This window comes from Ylistrum balloti, unplaced genomic scaffold (genome assembly GCF_031769215.1).
Source record: "Ylistrum balloti isolate Yb309-2 unplaced genomic scaffold, AGI_CSIRO_Ybal_v1 Utg370484, whole genome shotgun sequence".
Taxonomy (NCBI): Eukaryota; Metazoa; Mollusca; class Bivalvia; order Pectinida; family Pectinidae; genus Ylistrum; species Ylistrum balloti.
This window is the reverse complement of record NW_026782316.1, coordinates 310497-328754: the sequence shown is the minus strand read 5'-3', so window position 1 is coordinate 328754 and position 18258 is coordinate 310497. Positions and strand designations below refer to the sequence as shown.

Sequence of the window (18258 nt, the reverse complement as noted above, 5' to 3'; positions counted from 1 at the left end):
TGAAAAACAAATACAAACAAACAAAAACAAGAACAGAGGGCGTGAAAAACAAATACAAACAAACAAAAACAATAACAGAGGGCGTGAAAAACAAATACAAACAAACAAAAACAATACCGGAGGGCGTGTAAAACAAATATAAACAAACAAAAAGAATACCGGAGGGCGTGAAAAACAAATACAAACAAACAAAAACAATACCGGAGGGCGTGAAAAACAAATACAAACAAACAAAAACAAGAACAGAGGGCGTGAAAAACAAATACAAACAAACAAAAACAATAACAGAGGGCGTGAAAAACAAATACAAACAAACAAAAACAAGAACAGAGGGCGTGTAAAACAAATATAAACAAACAAAAACAATACCGGAGGGCGTGAAAAACAAATACAAACAAACAAACAAAAAGAACGGAGGGCGTGAAAAACAAATACAAACAAACAAAAAGAATACCGGAGGGCGTGAAAAACAAATAAAACAAACAAAAACAAGAACAGAGGGCGTGTAAAACAAATATAAACAAACAAAAACAATACCGGAGGGCGTGAAAAACAAATACAAACAAACAAAAAGAATACCGGAGGGCGTGAAAAACAAATACAAACAAACAAAAACAATAACAGAGGGCGTGTAAAACAAATACAAACAAACAAAAACAAGAACAGAGGGCGTGTAAAACAAATACAAACAAACAAAAACAATAACAGAGGGCGTGTAAAACAAATACAAACAAGCAAAAACAAGAACAGAGGGCATGTAAAACAAATACAAACAAACAAAAACAAGAACAGAGGGCGTGTAAAACAAATACAAACAAACAAAAACAATACAAACAAACACACAAAAACAATAACAGAGGGCGTGAAAAACAAATACAAACAAACAAAAACAATAACAGAGGGCGTGTAAAACAAATACAAACAAGCAAAAACAAGAACAGAGGGCATGTAAAACAAATACAAACAAGCAAAAACAAGAACAGAGGGCATGAAAAACAAATACAAACAAACAAAAACAAGAACAGAGGGCGTGAAAAACAAATACAAACAAACAAAAACAATACCGGAGGGCATGAAAAACAAATACAAACAAACAAAAACAAGAACAGAGGGCGTGAAAAACAAATACAAACAAACAAAAACAAGAACAGAGGGCGTGTAAAACAAATACAAACAAACAAAAACAATACCGGAGGGCATGAAAAACAAATACAAACAAACAAAAACAATAACAGAGGGCGTGTAAAACAAATACAAACAAACAAAAACAATAACAGAGGGCGTGAAAAACAAATAAACAAACAAAAGCAATAACAGAGGGCGTGTAAAACAAATACAAACAAACAAAAACAATAACAAAGGGCGTGTAAAACAAATACAAACAAGCAAAAACAAGAACAGAGGGCGTGTAAAACAAATACAAACAAACAAAAACAATAACAAAGGGCATGAAAAACAAATACAAACAAACAAAAACAAGAACAGAGGGCGTGAAAAACAAATACAAACAAACAAAAACAATAACAGAGGGCGTGTAAAACAAATACAAACAAACAAAAACAATACCGGAGGGCGTGAAAAACAAATACAAACAAACAAAAACCATAACAGAGGGCGTGTAAAACAAATACAAACAAACAAAAACAAGAACAGAGGGCGTGAAAAACAAATATAAACAAACAAAAAGAATACCGGAGGGCGTGAAAAACAAATACAAACAAACAAAAACAAGAACAGAGGGCGTGAAAAACAAATACAAACAAACAAAAACAATAACAGAGGGCGTGAAAAACAAATACAAACAAACAAAAACAATACCGGAGGGCGTGAAAAACAAATACAAACAAACAAAAACAATAACAGAGGGCGTGTAAAACAAATACACACAAAAACAATAACAGAGGGCGTGTAAAACAAATACACACAAAAACAATAACAATACCGGAGGGCGTGAAAAACAAATACAAACAAACAAAAACAAGAACAGAGGGCGTGTAAAACAAATACAAACAAACAAAAACAATACTGGAGGGCGTGTAAAACAAATACAAACAAACAAAAACAAGAACAGAGGGCGTGTAAAACAAATACAAACAAACAAACCCTACCCGAGGGCGTGAACAACAACTACAAACAAACAAAAACAATAACAGAGGGCGTGTAAAACAAATACAAACAAACAAAAACAATAACAGAGGGCGTGAAAAACAAATACAAACAAACAAAAACAAGAACAGAGGGCGTGTAAAACAAATACAAACAAACAAAAACAATAACAGAGGGCGTGAAAAACAAATACAAACAAACAAAAAGAATACCGGAGGGCGTGAAAAACAAATACAAACAAACAAAAACAATAACAGAGGGCGTGTAAAACAAATACAAACAAACAAAAACAAGAACAGAGGGCGTGTAAAACAAATACAAACAAACAAAAACAATAACAGAGGGCGTGTAAAACAAATACAAACAAACAAAAACAATAACAGAGGGCGTGAAAAACAAATACAAACAAACAAAAACAAGAACAGAGGGCGTGTAAAACAAATACAAACAAACAAAAACAATAACAGAGGGCATGAAAAACAAATACAAACAAACAAAAACAAGAACAGAGGGCGTGTAAAACAAATACAAACAAACAAAAACAAGAACAGAGGGCGTGAAAAACAAATACAAACAAACAAAAACAATACTGGAGGGCGTGTAAAACAAATACAAACAAACAAAAACAAGAACAGAGGGCGTGTAAAACAAATACAAACAAACAAAAACAATAACAGAGGGCGTGTAAAACAAATACAAACAAACAAAAACAATAACAGAGGGCGTGAAAAACAAATACAAACAAACAAAAACAAGAACAGAGGGCGTGAAAAACAAATACAAACAAACAAAAACAAGAACAGAGGGCGTGTAAAACAAATACAAACAAACAAAAACAATAACAGAGGGCGTGAAAAACAAATACAAACAAACAAAAAGAATACCGGAGGGCGTGAAAAACAAATACAAACAAACAAAAACAAGAACAGAGGGCGTGAAAAACAAATACAAACAAACAAAAACAAGAACAGAGGGCGTGTAAAACAAATACAAACAAACAAAAACAAGAACAGAGGGCGTGAAAAACAAATACAAACAAACAAAAAGAATACCGGAGGGCGTGAAAAACAAATACAAACAAACAAAAACAATACCGGAGGGCGTGTAAAACAAATACAAACAAACAAAAACAATAACAGAGGGCGTGAAAAACAAATACAAACAAACAAAAACAATAACAGAGGGCGTGTAAAACAAATACACACAAAAACAATAACAGAGGGCGTGTAAAACAAATACAAACAAACAAAAACAAGAACAGAGGGCGTGTAAAACAAATACAAACAAAAACAAGAACAGAGGGCATGAAAAACAAATACAAACAAACAAAAACAAGAACAGAGGGCATGAAAAACAAATACAAACAAAAACAAGAACAGAGGGCGTGAAAAACAAATACAAACAAACAAAAACAATACCGGAGGGCATGAAAAACAAATACAAACAAACAAAAACAAGAACAGAGGGCGTGAAAAACAAATACAAACAAACAAAAACAAGAACAGAGGGCGTGTAAAACAAATAAACAAACAAAAGCAATAACAGAGGGCGTGTAAAACAAATACAAACAAACAAAAACAATACCGGAGGATATGAAAAACAAATACAGACAAACAAAAACAATAAAAGAGGGCGTGTAAAACAAATACAAACAAACAAAAACAATAACAGAGGGCATGAAAATAAGTTCTTTAACACGTTTTGTCAATTCCATATGATGCCAGATCGTCAATCTGGTGGATGTATCACATAATTTCTATAAAACCCACCTATAAACGTATTTGTTTCTGTGTTACCAACACAATGACAGACAAACGTATTTGTATCTGTGTTAACAAAACAATGACAGACAAACGTATTTGTTTCTGTGTTACCAACACAATGACAGACAAACGTATTTGTATCTGTGTTAACAAAACAATGACAGACAAACGTATTTGTATCTGTGTTAACAATGAAAGACTAATGGATTTGTATCTGTGTTACCAATGACAGACAAACGTATTTGTATCTGTGTTACCAATGAGAGACAAACGTATTTGTATCTGTGTTACCAATAACAGATAAACTTATTTGTATCAGTGGTACCAACACAATGACAGACAAACGTATTTATATCTGTGTTAACAATGACAGACAAACGTATTTGTATATGTGTTACCAACACAATGACAGACAAACGTATTTGTATCTGTGTTACCAACACAATGACAGACAAATGTATTTGTATCTGTGTTACCAATGACAGACAAACGTATTTGTATCTGTCTTACCAATGAGAGACAAACGTATTTGTATCTGTGTTACCAATAACAGATAAACTTATTTGTATCAGTGGTACCAACACAATGACAGACAAACGTATTTATATCTGTGTTACCAATGATATACAAACGTATTTGTATCTGTGTTACCAACACAATGACAGACAAACGTATTTGTATATGTGTTACCAACACAATGACAGAATAACGTATTTGTATCTGTGTTACCAACACAATGACAGACAAATGTATTTGTATCTGTGTTACCAATGATAAACAAATGTATTTGTATCTGTGTTACCTACACAATGACAGACAAACGTATTTGTATATGTGTTACCAACACAATGACAGAATAACATATTTGTATCTGTGTTACCAACACAATGACAGAATAACGTATTTGTATCTGTGTTAACAAAACAATGACAGACAAACGTATTTGTATCTGTGTTAACAATGACAGACAAACGTATTTGTATCTGTGTTACCAATGAGAGACAAACGTATTTGTATCTGTGTTACCAATAACAGATAAACTTATTTGAATCAGTGGTACCAACACAATGACAGACAAACGTATTTATATCTGTGTTAACAATGACAGACAAACGTATTTGTATATGTGTTACCAACACAATGACAGACAAACGTATTTGTATCTGTGTTACCAACACAATGACAGACAAATGTATTTGTATCTGTGTTACCAATGACAGACAAACGTATTTGTATCTGTGTTACCAATGACAGACAAACGTATTTATATCTGTGTTAACAATGACAAACAAACGTATTTGTATCTGTGTTAAAAATGAAAGACAAACGTATTTGTATCTGTGTTACCAATGATATACAAACGTATTTGTATCTGTGTTACCAACACAATGACAGACAAACGTATTTGTATATGTGTTACCAACACAATGACAGAATAACATATTTGTATCTGTGTTACCAACACAATGACAGAATAACGTATTTGTATCTGTGTTACCAACACAATGACAGACAAATGTATTTGTATCTGTGTTACCAATGATAAACAAATGTATTTGTATCTGTGTTACCAACACAATGACAGACAGACGTATTTGTATATGTGTGTCCAATGACAGACAAACGCATTTGTATCTTTGTTACCAACACAATGACAGACAAATGTATTTGTATCTATGTTACCAATGACAGACAAACGTATTTTTATCTGTGTTACTAACACAATGACAGACAAACGTATATGTATCTGTGTTACCAATGACAGACAAACGTATTTGTATCTGTGTTACCAATGACAGACAAACGTATTTGTATCTGTGTTATTAACACAATGACAGACAAACGTATTTTTATCTGTGTTACCAATGAGAGACAAACGTATTTGTATCTGTGTTACCAATGACAGACAAACGTATTTGTATCAGTGGTACCAACACAATGACAGACAAACGTATTTATATCTGTGTTAACAATGACAGACAAACGTATTTGTATCTGTGTTAACAATGAAAGACAAACGTAATTGTATCTGTGTTACCAATGACAGACAAACGTATTTGTATATGTGTTACCAACACAATGACAGAATAACGTATTTGTATCGGTGTTACCAATGACATACTAACGTATTTGTATCTGTGTTACCAATGACAGACAAACGTATTTGTATCTGTGTTACCAATGACAGACAAACGTATTTGTATCTATGTTACCAATGACAGACAAACGTATTTGTATATGTGTTACCAACACAATGACAGAATAACGTATTTGTATCTGTGTTACCAACACAATGACAGAATAACGTATTTGTATCTGTGTTACCAATGATAAACAAACGTATTTGTATCTGTGTTACCAACACAATGACAGACAAACGTATTTGTATCTGTGTTACCAATGACAGACAAACGTATCTGTGTTACCAATGACAGACAAACGTATTTGTATCTGTATTACCAATGACAGACAAACGTATTTGTATCTATGTTACCAATGACAGACAAACGTATTTGTATCTGTATTACCAATGAGAGACAAACGTATTTGTATCTGTGTTACCAATGACAGACAAAGGTATTTGTATCTGTGGTACCAACACAATGACATACAAACGTATTTGTATCTGTGTTACCAACACAATGACAGACAAACGTATTTGTATCTGTGTTACCAACACAATGACAGACAAACGTATTTGTATCTATGTTACCAATGACAGACAAACGTATCTGTATCTATGTTACCAATGAGAGACAAACGTATCTGTATCTGTGTTACCAGTGACAAACATATCTGTATCTGTGTTACCAATGGCAGACAAACATATCTGTATCTGTGTTACCAATGACAGACAATCGTATCTGTATCTGTGTTACCAATGACAGACAAATGTATCTGTATCTGTGTTACCAGTGACAGACAAACGTATCTGTATCTGTGTTACCAGTGACAGACAAACGTATCTGTATCTGTGTTACCAATGACAGACAAACGTATCTGTATCTGTGTTACCAGTGACAGACAAACGTATCTGTATCTGTGTTACCAGTGACAGACAAACGTATCTGTATCTGTGTTACCAATGACAGACAAACGTATCTGTATCTGTGTTACCAATGACAGACAAACGTATCTGTATCTGTGTTACCAGTGACAGACACATATGTATCCAGGAATGATAGTTTAAATATTATAATTGATTTGTTTTCTCTATTTAGCGAGAGATTGTACCGACGTAGATGACGCAGTGAGAGAAGTGAATTACTGTTTACTGGAGTGGAACAAGACACGGGATTATTCAGAGAGGTAGTTCACCACTGAAATTCGTTAGGATCAAATACATTATGTAAATGTAGCTGGACTTTATTGCCCATCATTTTTTTTCTACTTTCACTTGGTTTCTCTTAAAAGTTCGATGAAAACAAAATGGCTACAATCTTGAATTTTGGAAATGAAGCTTTGTTTTCCTATTTCTTGACAAGAACTGGATTAATCTTTCCCAGATATCATACCTATAGGTTCCCCTTAGTGCTCTGTTCACTTTGATTTTGGGACTGGTCAGAAAAACAAAATGGCTGACAAGCGATCGACTTGACAATGAAAATGAATATCTACCATACATGTATTTGTCAAAGTTTTGAAAAGTGCTCTCAGAGAAAAATGTTTACTAGGCTATGTTGACCTTGATATTTTGACCTCAACTTCTGTTATAGTCCACACAAAATCTGAAGTTTAAAAAAAAAATTGTATGCCACTGACGTTAAAGTCTCTTCCTGTAAAAAGGAGGGTTATTACTGATTGACTTTAAATGATAACCTTGTCTGCCTACGTGATGAAGATACCTGTTTACTACAATGGTCGTAATCCAATCAAATCTTTTCCAGTGGGACGGATACATTGAAAGCATGTGTCTCAAAAATAAGCACCTGTTCGGATGCACTGAAAATGGTTCCGTATTATGAAAACAGTCTGGTTGGAATCGACGTAACAGCTGCCATATCAACTGAAACAGGTGAAACGACCACGGTAGCAACAACAGACATAATGACGTCATCAGTGGGGTCACCAGCACCTTCCACAAGTGAGTGAAGAAAAGAACGAATCGATTTGAGCATGGCTTCAAAGTGAGATAGCTTGTCACGATAGCACGCGAAAGAACAAGCTGTGTGATTGGTTTAATTGGATGTGATTTAGATGTCACATTTAGTGAGACCTTTGCCAAATGGTCGCTGCTTCATGGCTGCATTATTGCTGCACTATAAGTTTTGTTTTTGTTTTTTGTATTCCTTCTTTCTTTTTACTTTATTGGTTTTGTTTTGCATCCTGTCGTCCCACCTAAAATGTTTAAATGTAATCATCTACATGACACGTCCCGACTGTCCCTTAATCACGTGATGTTACGAATGTCCCATGATCACATGACTTCCCGACTGTCCCTTTATCACGTGATGTCACGGATGTCCCATGATCACATGACTTCCCGACTGTCCCTTTATCACGTGATGTCACGAATGTCCCATGATCACATGACTTCCCGACTGTCCCATGAGCATGATTATTTAGAAAGGGATTCAGTTTCAGAATCGAAGAAGTTACATTCATATAGATACATCTATGAAGTACCCCGGAATAATAGGAATAAGGATGCTCAGTGTTTATAATGAATGTTCACGTATTGTCAATGTTCAGTGTTGTAATGAATGTTCACGTATTGTCAATGTTCAGTGTTGTGATTAATGTTCACGTATTGTCAATGTTCAGTGTTGTAATGAATGTTCACGTATTGTCAATGTTCAGTGTTGTGATTAATGTTCACGTATTGTCAATGTTCAGTGTTGTGATGAATGTTCACGTATTGTCAATGTTCAGTGTTGTGATGAATGTTCACGTATTGTCAATGTTCAGTGTTGTAATGAATGTTCACGTATTGTCAATGTTCAGTGTTGTAATGAATGTTCACGTATTGTCAATGTTCAGTGTTGTGATTAATGTTCACGTATTGTCAATGTTCAGTGTTGTGATTAATGTTCACGTATTGTCAATGTTCAGTGTTGTGATGAATGTTCACGTATTGTCAATGTTCAGTGTTGTAATGAATGTTAACGTATTGTCAATGTTCAGTGTTGTGATTAATGTTAACGTATTGTCAATGTTCAGTGTTGTGATTAATGTTCACGTATTGTCAATGTTCAGTGTTGTGATTAATGTTCACGTATTGTCAATGTTCAGTGTTGTGATGAATGTTCACGTATTGTCAATGTTCAGTGTTGTGATTAATGTTCACGTATTGTCAATGTTCAGTGTTGTAAGGAATGTTCAGTGTTGTCAATGTTCAGTGTTGTGATGTATATGTCCGTGTGTTGTCAAGGTTCAGTGATGTAATGAATGTACATGTGTTTTCAATGTTGAGATGAATGTTAACATGTTGTCAAGGTACAGTGTTGTAATGAATGTTCACGTGTTGTCAAGGTTCACCGATGTAACGAGTGTTCAGTGTTGTAAGGAATGTCCACGTGTGTACCATGTACTTGAACCTGACCTCCTACAACTGGTTACCACATACTTAACCTAACCTCCTACAAGTGGTTACCACAGACTTAACCTAACCTCCTACAAGTGGTTACCACATACTTAACCTAACCTCCTACAAGTGGTTACCACAGACTCAACCTAACCTCCTACAAGTGGTTACCACAGACTTAACCTAACCTCCTACAAGTGGTTACCACAGACTTAACCTAACCTCCTACAAGTGGTTACCACAGACTTAACCTAACCTCCTACAAGTGGTTACCACATACTTAACCTAACCTCCTACAAGTGGTTACCACAGACTTAACCTAACCTCCTACAAGTGGTTACCACAGACTTAACCTAACCTCCTACAAGTGGTTACCACATACTTAACCTAACCTCCTACAAGTGGTTACCACATACTTAACCTAACCTCCTACAAGTGGTTACCACAGACTCAACCTAACCTCCTACAACTGGTTACCACTTACTTAACCTAACCTCCTACAAGTGGTTACCACAGACTTAACCTAACCTCCTACAAGTGGTTACCACATACTTAACCTAACCTCCTACAAGTGGTTACCACATACTTAACCTAACCTCCTACAAGTGGTTACCACATACTTAACCTAACCTCCTACAAGTGGTTACCACAGACTTAACCTAACCTCCTACAAGTGGTTACCACAGACTCAACCTAACCTCCTACAAGTGGTTACCACAGACTTAAACTGACATCCTACAAGTGGTTACCACAGACTTAACCTAACCTCCTACAAGTGGTTACCACAGACTTAACCTAACCTTCTACAAGTGGTTACCACAGACTTAACCTAACCTCCTACAAGTGGTTACCACAGACTCAACCTAACCTCCTACAAGTGGTTACCACAGACTTAACCTAACCTCCTACAAGTGGTTACCACAGACTCAACCTAACCTCCTACAAGTGGTTACCACAGACTCAACCTAACCTTCTACAACTGGTTACCACAGACTTAACCTAACCTTCTACAAGTGGTTACCACAGACTTTACCTGACCTCCTACAAGTGGTTACCACAGACTTAACCTAACCTTCTACAAGTGGTTACCACAGACTTAACCTAACCTCCTACAAGTGGTTACCACATACTTAACCTAATCTCCTACAAGTGGTTACCACATACTTAACCTAACCTCCTACAAGTGGTTACCACAGACTCAACCTAACCTCCTACAACTGGTTACCACTTACTTAACCTAACCTCCTACAAGTGGTTACCACAGACTTAACCTAACCTCCTACAAGTGGTTACCACATACTTAACCTAACCTCCTACAAGTGGTTACCACATACTTAACCTAACCTCCTACAAGTGGTTACCACATACTTAACCTAACCTCCTACAAGTGGTTACCACAGACTTAACCTAACCTCCTACAAGTGGTTACCACAGACTCAACCTAACCTCCTACAAGTGGTTACCACAGACTTAAACTGACATCCTACAAGTGGTTACCACAGACTTAACCTAACCTCCTACAAGTGGTTACCACAGACTTAACCTAACCTTCTACAAGTGGTTACCACAGACTTAACCTAACCTCCTACAAGTGGTTACCACAGACTCAACCTAACCTCCTACAAGTGGTTACCACAGACTTAACCTAACCTCCTACAAGTGGTTACCACAGACTCAACCTAACCTCCTACAAGTGGTTACCACAGACTCAACCTAACCTTCTACAACTGGTTACCACAGACTTAACCTAACCTTCTACAAGTGGTTACCACAGACTTTACCTGACCTCCTACAAGTGGTTACCACAGACTTAACCTAACCTTCTACAAGTGGTTACCACAGACTTAACCTAACCTCCTACAAGTGGTTACCACAGACTTAACCTAACCTCCTACAAGTGGTTACCACAGACTCAACCTAACCTCCTACAAGTGGTTACCACAGACTTAACCTAACCTCCTACAAGTGGTTACCACAGACTCAACCTAACCTCCTACAAGTAGTTACCACAGACTCAACCTAACCTTCTACAACTGGTTACCACAGACTTAACCTAACCTTCTACAAGTGGTTACCACAGACTTTACCTGACCTCCTACAAGTGGTTACCACAGACTTAACCTAACCTTCTACAAGTGGTTACCACAGACTTAACCTAACCTCCTACAAGTGGTTACCACAGACTTAACCTAACCTCCTACAAGTGGTTACCACAGACTCAACCTAACCTCCTACAAGTGGTTACCACAGACTCAACCTAACCTCCTACAAGTGGTTACTACAGACTTAAACTGACATCCTACAAGTGGTTACCACAGACTTAACCTAACCTTCTACAAGTGGTTACAACATGCTTAACCTGACTTTCCATGTCTATAACACTTATTTGATCTTAATCTGCATGCAGGTAGGATTAGATAGACCAGTAGTTGCATGTATCATGAGGCCAGTGGTTTATGTAAAGCATGCCATTTAACATAATTTATTTTTCACATCTCCACCGTCACTGTGATAAACACTGTAATACCGTCACTGCCATGTTACGTTTCCAGTCGACACTTCCGTCAGAACATTGAATACAATTCATACGGGTGTTGTGGATGTTACGACTGAATTATACAAACAACCACTCAACCCGACGGATATAACAGAAGACACCTCTGCCCTACCAACAACTGACCTGGTTACGAAACCTTTCAAAAGATCGAGCTTCTCCACCAGAGGGCGTCTCGACTCGGTGGATATAACAGAAGACACCTCTGCCCTACCAACAACTGACCGGGTTACGAAACCTTTCAAAAGATCGAGCTTCTCCACCAGAGGGCGTCTCGACTCGGTGGATATAACAGAAGACACCTCTGCCCTACCAACAACTGACCGGGTTACGAAACCTTTCAAAAGATCGAGCGTCTCCACCAGAGGGCGTGGTCTTACTCTGTTTACATCTCAAAATCAAAACGTCGTCACAAGGAAAATGTCGACTGGAACAAAACTCCATGTTTCTACAACTGCATTCATCCCCGACGATTCTACAACATCTAATCGCAAGTCTGTCACCCTCGTTCTTACTAAATCGTCAGCTAGTAGTGACACCGACGGTGGTCTTACTGAAGAAACAGAAATTCACAAAGTCACGCCACAAAAGGAAATATCAAGTGTTCTGTCACCAAGGCGACCAATCAGTACAGAGGACGTAACAACACGGGATGAAGTCTTCACCACTCCGCTCCTCGCGACAGACGCAGGTGTTTTAACCGAGACGACAACGTTACCACTATCCACTGAACATTTGTTTTCCCAAACCAAGACTGACCAGTCAAATGTGTCTATCATGACTGGGTTAGCAGACAGACGGTCAACCCGGAATATATTGCCACATGCAGGGACATGGCCGCAGGTGGAGGGGGATGAGGACGGTGCCATTATAGGACCGGGGGATGAGAACGGTGCCATTATAGGACCGTGGGATGAGGACGGTGCCCTTGTAGGACCGGGGGATGAGGACGGTGCCGTTATAGGACCAGGTGATTCACTACTTAAACTTGAATGCATGTCATTGTATCATTGTATGAAACACATTTTAGTCTTACACCTCCATCCGGTGTTAACATTTCCACAGACTCTCTATTAAAACCCCGCTGACGTTTGATAATGACGTCATCTAACCTCACTTCGTCAATGCATGAATGGAACTTGACGTCATACCCAAAGATTAGCAAAATGGTTTACAAGAAAGACAGCGGATTCCAAAATGTATATTTAAGTTACGGAGAAAATCAAATTTAACCTGGAATGGAAATAACTTTTTAGTAAGAATATATCTTATTTTGTTAATGAAACTGTAAATCTCTTAATGTTTCTGAAACTGCAGTCCAGTGTGAATGTTGAGCTGTAGGTTATAACAACACGCCTTGAATTGCTGACATGATGCCGTGATATTGTATAATTTTAGGACCGCGATAACTGATAAACGAAGGATGTTAAAATTAATATTCACAATTTGTGGGTTGATATCATTGTTTTTGCACTAGAAATGACCAAAGAGACCACCACCTTTTCTGTAAAAATGTCGTCAGCCAAAATCCCCAGTGGAAGGGAGACAACTCGTACGCAATACTCATCGGGAGGAAATCGTGTTGAAACACCATTACCGACACGCCCATCATCCAAAAAAGATCCAATGACAGAAATATCGCCGACAGAGATCGCCGATCAAACCAAGACATCGTCGCCACCTGAACAAGAGGATAAATCAACAGCACGGTCTACTCTAAACACGGCCGAACCCTTCAGTGTCGACACAAACGGTAAGACATGAAATACAACAGCATCATTTTAGTGTAATCCACCTTTTGCTTTGTCTCATTCAGACAATACACCGACACAGTTTTTTTGGGGGTTTTCTTTTCATTTTACATATGATGGGTGCGATGATATTTTTTGTTTGTTTGTTTTTTTATATATATATTCCAGCTTACTCTCGCTCACGATATATATAGTTGATACGCTCGGATAAGACCGCTATCAGAGTGAACAGTAAAATTTGCGGTTTAAGACAAAGGCTACAAGTAGGATGGACGACCAGACTTTACCTGGAATCAGTAGATTTATATTGGCATGGTTTTGTTTGTGACCGATTGTTGTACCCCGTTAACATTGTTGTTTACTCCTAATTCCCTAAGATGTTTGTAATAGCCATTTCTTAACTATTTTCCCCAAATTATTTGATTATCTGAATGGTTCATTGACTGATTAGGTCATCATTGATATTGTGTTAAAAGCGTTTTTTCCCGTCAATCAATCATGATATGTATACAGTATATGCCTGTATGTGTAGTGAATCTAGCATTATGTCACGATAAAAACGACTTTTAGCGAGTCTTACTTCCTCACTAATCTTACACCTGCTTCTAGTGGCATTCATATGGTGTTATGCTGGCGTCCAAGTTTAACTGGACACGAAGTTACAAATCTGGGCGATATCAATGACTTTGAATTTTGGTAAAAAGTGACTAAAAGGTACAACTCTCCAACCCTCCAACCCATCATGACCTCTGATGACAAATTTTCTCCATGCAGCGCTACAACATCTAGTGACTGTTTTATCTGTGTTATTATTGTAGGTGGCGTTACAAAACTCCGGGCCGGTGCGACATCTAGTGACTGTTTTATCTGTGTTATTATTGTAGGTGGCGTTATAAAACTCCGGGCCGGTGCGACATCTAGTGACTGTTTTATCTGTGTTATTATTGTAGGTGGCGTTACAAAACTCCGGGCCGGTGCGACATCTAGTGACTGTTTTATCTGTGTTATTATTGTAGGTGGCGTTACAAAACTCCGGGCCGATGCGACATCTAGTGACTGTTTTATCTGTGTTATTATTGTAGGTGGCGTTATAAAACTCCGGGCCGGTGCGACATCTAGTGACTGTTTTATCTGTGTTATTATTGTAGGTGGCGTTATAAAACTCCAGGCCGGTGCGACATCTAGTGACTGTTTTATCTGTGTTATTATTGTAGGTGGCGTTATAAAACTCCGGGCCGGTGCGAGATCAACGTGGATTATGATGACTGTGTTATTCTACTGCATAACGTGAGCGTGTCTTGTGAACGTTCCGGGTGCGAGGAATTTAAAGAATGAACTTTTACTCTGTGTTAAATGCTGATTGGTTGAATCATGGATGAACGGATATTTATGAATGAATGGTTGTAAAATATGGTGATACATAGCAATATATTTATATAAGTATATTACCAGGAAAAGTTGATGTATAATTCTATTACTGTGATGTTTATTACATTGTATATAACTGATGACGTCAGTCATGTCACTGGAAAAATATGATGGATAACCGGAAGTGTTTATCTCACTTCCGGTAATGTTGATTGTACTACTTTTGACAATTATTATATTACTAGTGATTAATTAACGCTTATGTAATTTTTTATCTTTGGTTATGTTAATAATTTTTATGATCCTATTTTTATAAAACAAAGTTTCCGAGTGTTTTTTATACTGAAAGATGAAATAAGCGAACCAGGTGACGAGAAACACATAGTTTATCAGAGTTGGCTTGTGTGAACTAGCTGTGGCTACATGTAGTGTATCTAACCGGAAGTGAACTAGCTGTGGCTACATGTAGTGTATCTAACCGGAAAAGGACTAGTTGTGGCTACATGTAGTGTATCTAACCGGAAGTGAACTAGCTGTGGCTACATGTAGTGTATCTAACCGGAAGTGGACTATCTGTGGCTACATGTAGTGTATCTAACCGGAAGTGGACTAGCTGTGGCTACATGTAGTGTATCTAACCTCAAGTGGAATAGTTGTGGCTACGTGTAGTGTATCTAACCGGAAGTGGACTAGCTGTGGCTACATGTAGTGTTTCTAAACGGATGTGGACTAGCTATGGCTACATGTAGTGTATCTAACCTCAAGTGGAATAGTTGTGGCTACATGTAGTGTTTCTAACCGGAAGTGGACTAGCTGTGGCTACATGTAGTGTATCTAACCGGATGTGGACTAGCTGTGGCTAAATGTAGTGTATCTAACCGGAAGTGGACTAGCTGTGGCTACATGTAGTGTATCTAACCGGATGTGGACTAGCTGTGGCTAAATGTAGTGTATCTAAGCGAAAGTGGACTAGTTGTGTCTACATGTGTTTTACTGAAAGTGCAGTAACTGCTACTACCATACCAAGGATCTGGAGGTTAATGGCCTCAATAGGGATATTTATAAGATGATAACACCTCAGTCAGAGATGACATATTTAGTCTGGAGTATTTATATCGGGTGTTTTTGTCTATATTTTAATGTATCCCCATCTGTTCGCAGTCCAGAATATCGAGTGAGATGTGTTCTCATCCAATCATGTCATACATGTTTTCACCTGTAACCTGGATGATCACGTGTCATTACAAGTTCTAAATAGCTATACTATCCTCCTCGGTACTCCAGGAGTCCTGTTCACTCCATCTGTAGAGAGTATAGAGTATCGATGATGTGTTATATAACAGGAATAAAGAGACAATTAGGAACTATATATATTTATTGATGAAATTAGGTAGGTCATTTGCATAAGTGTACCTAAATCCCAATAGGTCTTTTACATTAAATTCATGATTTTTGGATGTTGCAACCTTATATAACACTTTGCCAAACGTTGGGAATTTCCGACAAACGGGACGTAAATATACTGGTGTTAATACTGTTGTGCTTAATACTTCATCACCAAATCAAATCCAGTCGATAAGAAATGTATTTTGTCTTAAACAAATGAGTAAAATACTATCATAAGATAAACCTATCAATGTTGTTGTATAAATATTTCATTCTTCCCCTGATCAAGGAGCATACCTTCCCTGACCTAGGGGGCATACCTTCCCTCACCTAGGGGGCATTCCTTCCCTAACCTAGGGAGCATCATTTCCCTGACCTAGGGGGCATACCTTCCCTCACCTAGGGGGCATTCCTTCCCTGACCTAGGGAGCATAATTTCCCTGGCCGAGGGGCATACCTTCCCTGACCTAGGGGCATAATTTCCCTGGCCGAGGCACATACCTTCCCTGATTTAGGGGGCATAATTTCCCTGATCAAGGAGCATACCTTCCCTGACCTAGGGGGCATAATTTCCCTGGCCGAGGCACATACCTTCCCTGATTTAGGGGACATAATTTCCCTGACCTAGTGGGCATACTTCCTAGACCTAGGGGGCGTACTTCCCTGGCCTAGGGGGCATAATTTCTTGACCGAGGGGGCATACTTCCCTGACCGAGGGGGCATACTTCCCTGACCTAGGGGGCATACCTTTCCTGACCTATGGTGCATACTTTCCTTGCCTAGGGGGGCATAATTCCTTGACCGAGAGGGTATACCTTCCCTGACATAGGGGCATTCTTCCCTTGCCTTGAGGGCATACTTTCATGACCGAGGGGGAACACTTCCCTGATCTAGGGGGCATACTTCCCTAACCGGGGGGACATACCTGCCCTGACCGAGGGGGCATACTTCCCTGACCTAGGGGACATACTTTCCTGACCGAGGGGGCATACTTCCCCGACCGAGGGGACATACCTGCACTGACCGAGGGGGCATACTTCCCCGACCGAGGGGACATACCTGCCCTGACCGAGGGGGCATACTTCCCTGACCGTGTCTGTAGATCTTTACACAAGGTAGAAAATGTCCCAACAAATTTAACTGTGTTCTAGTGTGGCCTTAGTATGGAAGTATTTCTTCAGGAGAATTCCAAACCTTAGTATTAATGACGTATCAGTGCTCAAATTTTAAACCTAGAATTCCATATAAATGTTTTTATTTATGATGACGTGTGTGATGTAGATATTTTGTTTTACCATGCTATCAACATTAATTGATGATTGGAAACTGTGTATGTGTGTGTTGTATCACGTGACATGATATAAAGAAATACATAAATGAAGTTAAGTGTCTCTTTTTATTCAGGTTATTTTTACATAGTTACGCGACGTGCTTTCAACATTACGATTTCGGGTTGTTCGTTGTCTGATGTAGGACCCTCCCATCTAGTATACATAATATGCTTACCCGTTCGTAAATTGTCTGATGTAGGGCCCCCCTCCCCTCTAGTATACCTAATATCCTTACTCGTTCGTAAATTGTCTGATGTAGGGCCCCCCTCCCCTCTAGTATACGTAATATCCTTACCCGTTCGTAAATTGTCTGATGTAGGGCCCCTCTAGTATACGTAATCTCCTTACCCGTTTGTAAATTGTCTGATGTAGGGCCACTCTCCTCTAGTATACATAATATCCTTACCCGTTCGTAAATTGTCTGATGTAGGGCCCCTCTAGTATACATAATATCCTTACCCGTTCGTAAATTGTC

At 38.2% G+C, this 18258-nt stretch overlaps 1 protein-coding gene across 1 annotated transcript in view; it reads left to right on the top strand.

The window, feature by feature from the left end:
• The window catches only part of LOC132555406 (mucin-2-like), a 35906-nt gene extending 18073 nt beyond the window's left edge, over window positions 1–17833 (top strand). Inside the window, exons 6-10 of the mRNA XM_060219756.1 lie at window positions 7091–7178; window positions 7757–7953; window positions 11946–12917; window positions 13425–13700; window positions 14913–17833. Of these exons, the coding sequence (XP_060075739.1) occupies window positions 7091–7178; window positions 7757–7953; window positions 11946–12917; window positions 13425–13700; window positions 14913–14989 (1610 nt within the window). The 3' untranslated portion in view covers window positions 14990–17833. The remainder of the gene's footprint in view (window positions 1–7090; window positions 7179–7756; window positions 7954–11945; window positions 12918–13424; window positions 13701–14912) is intronic.
• Window positions 17834–18258: the final 425 nt, after the last annotated feature.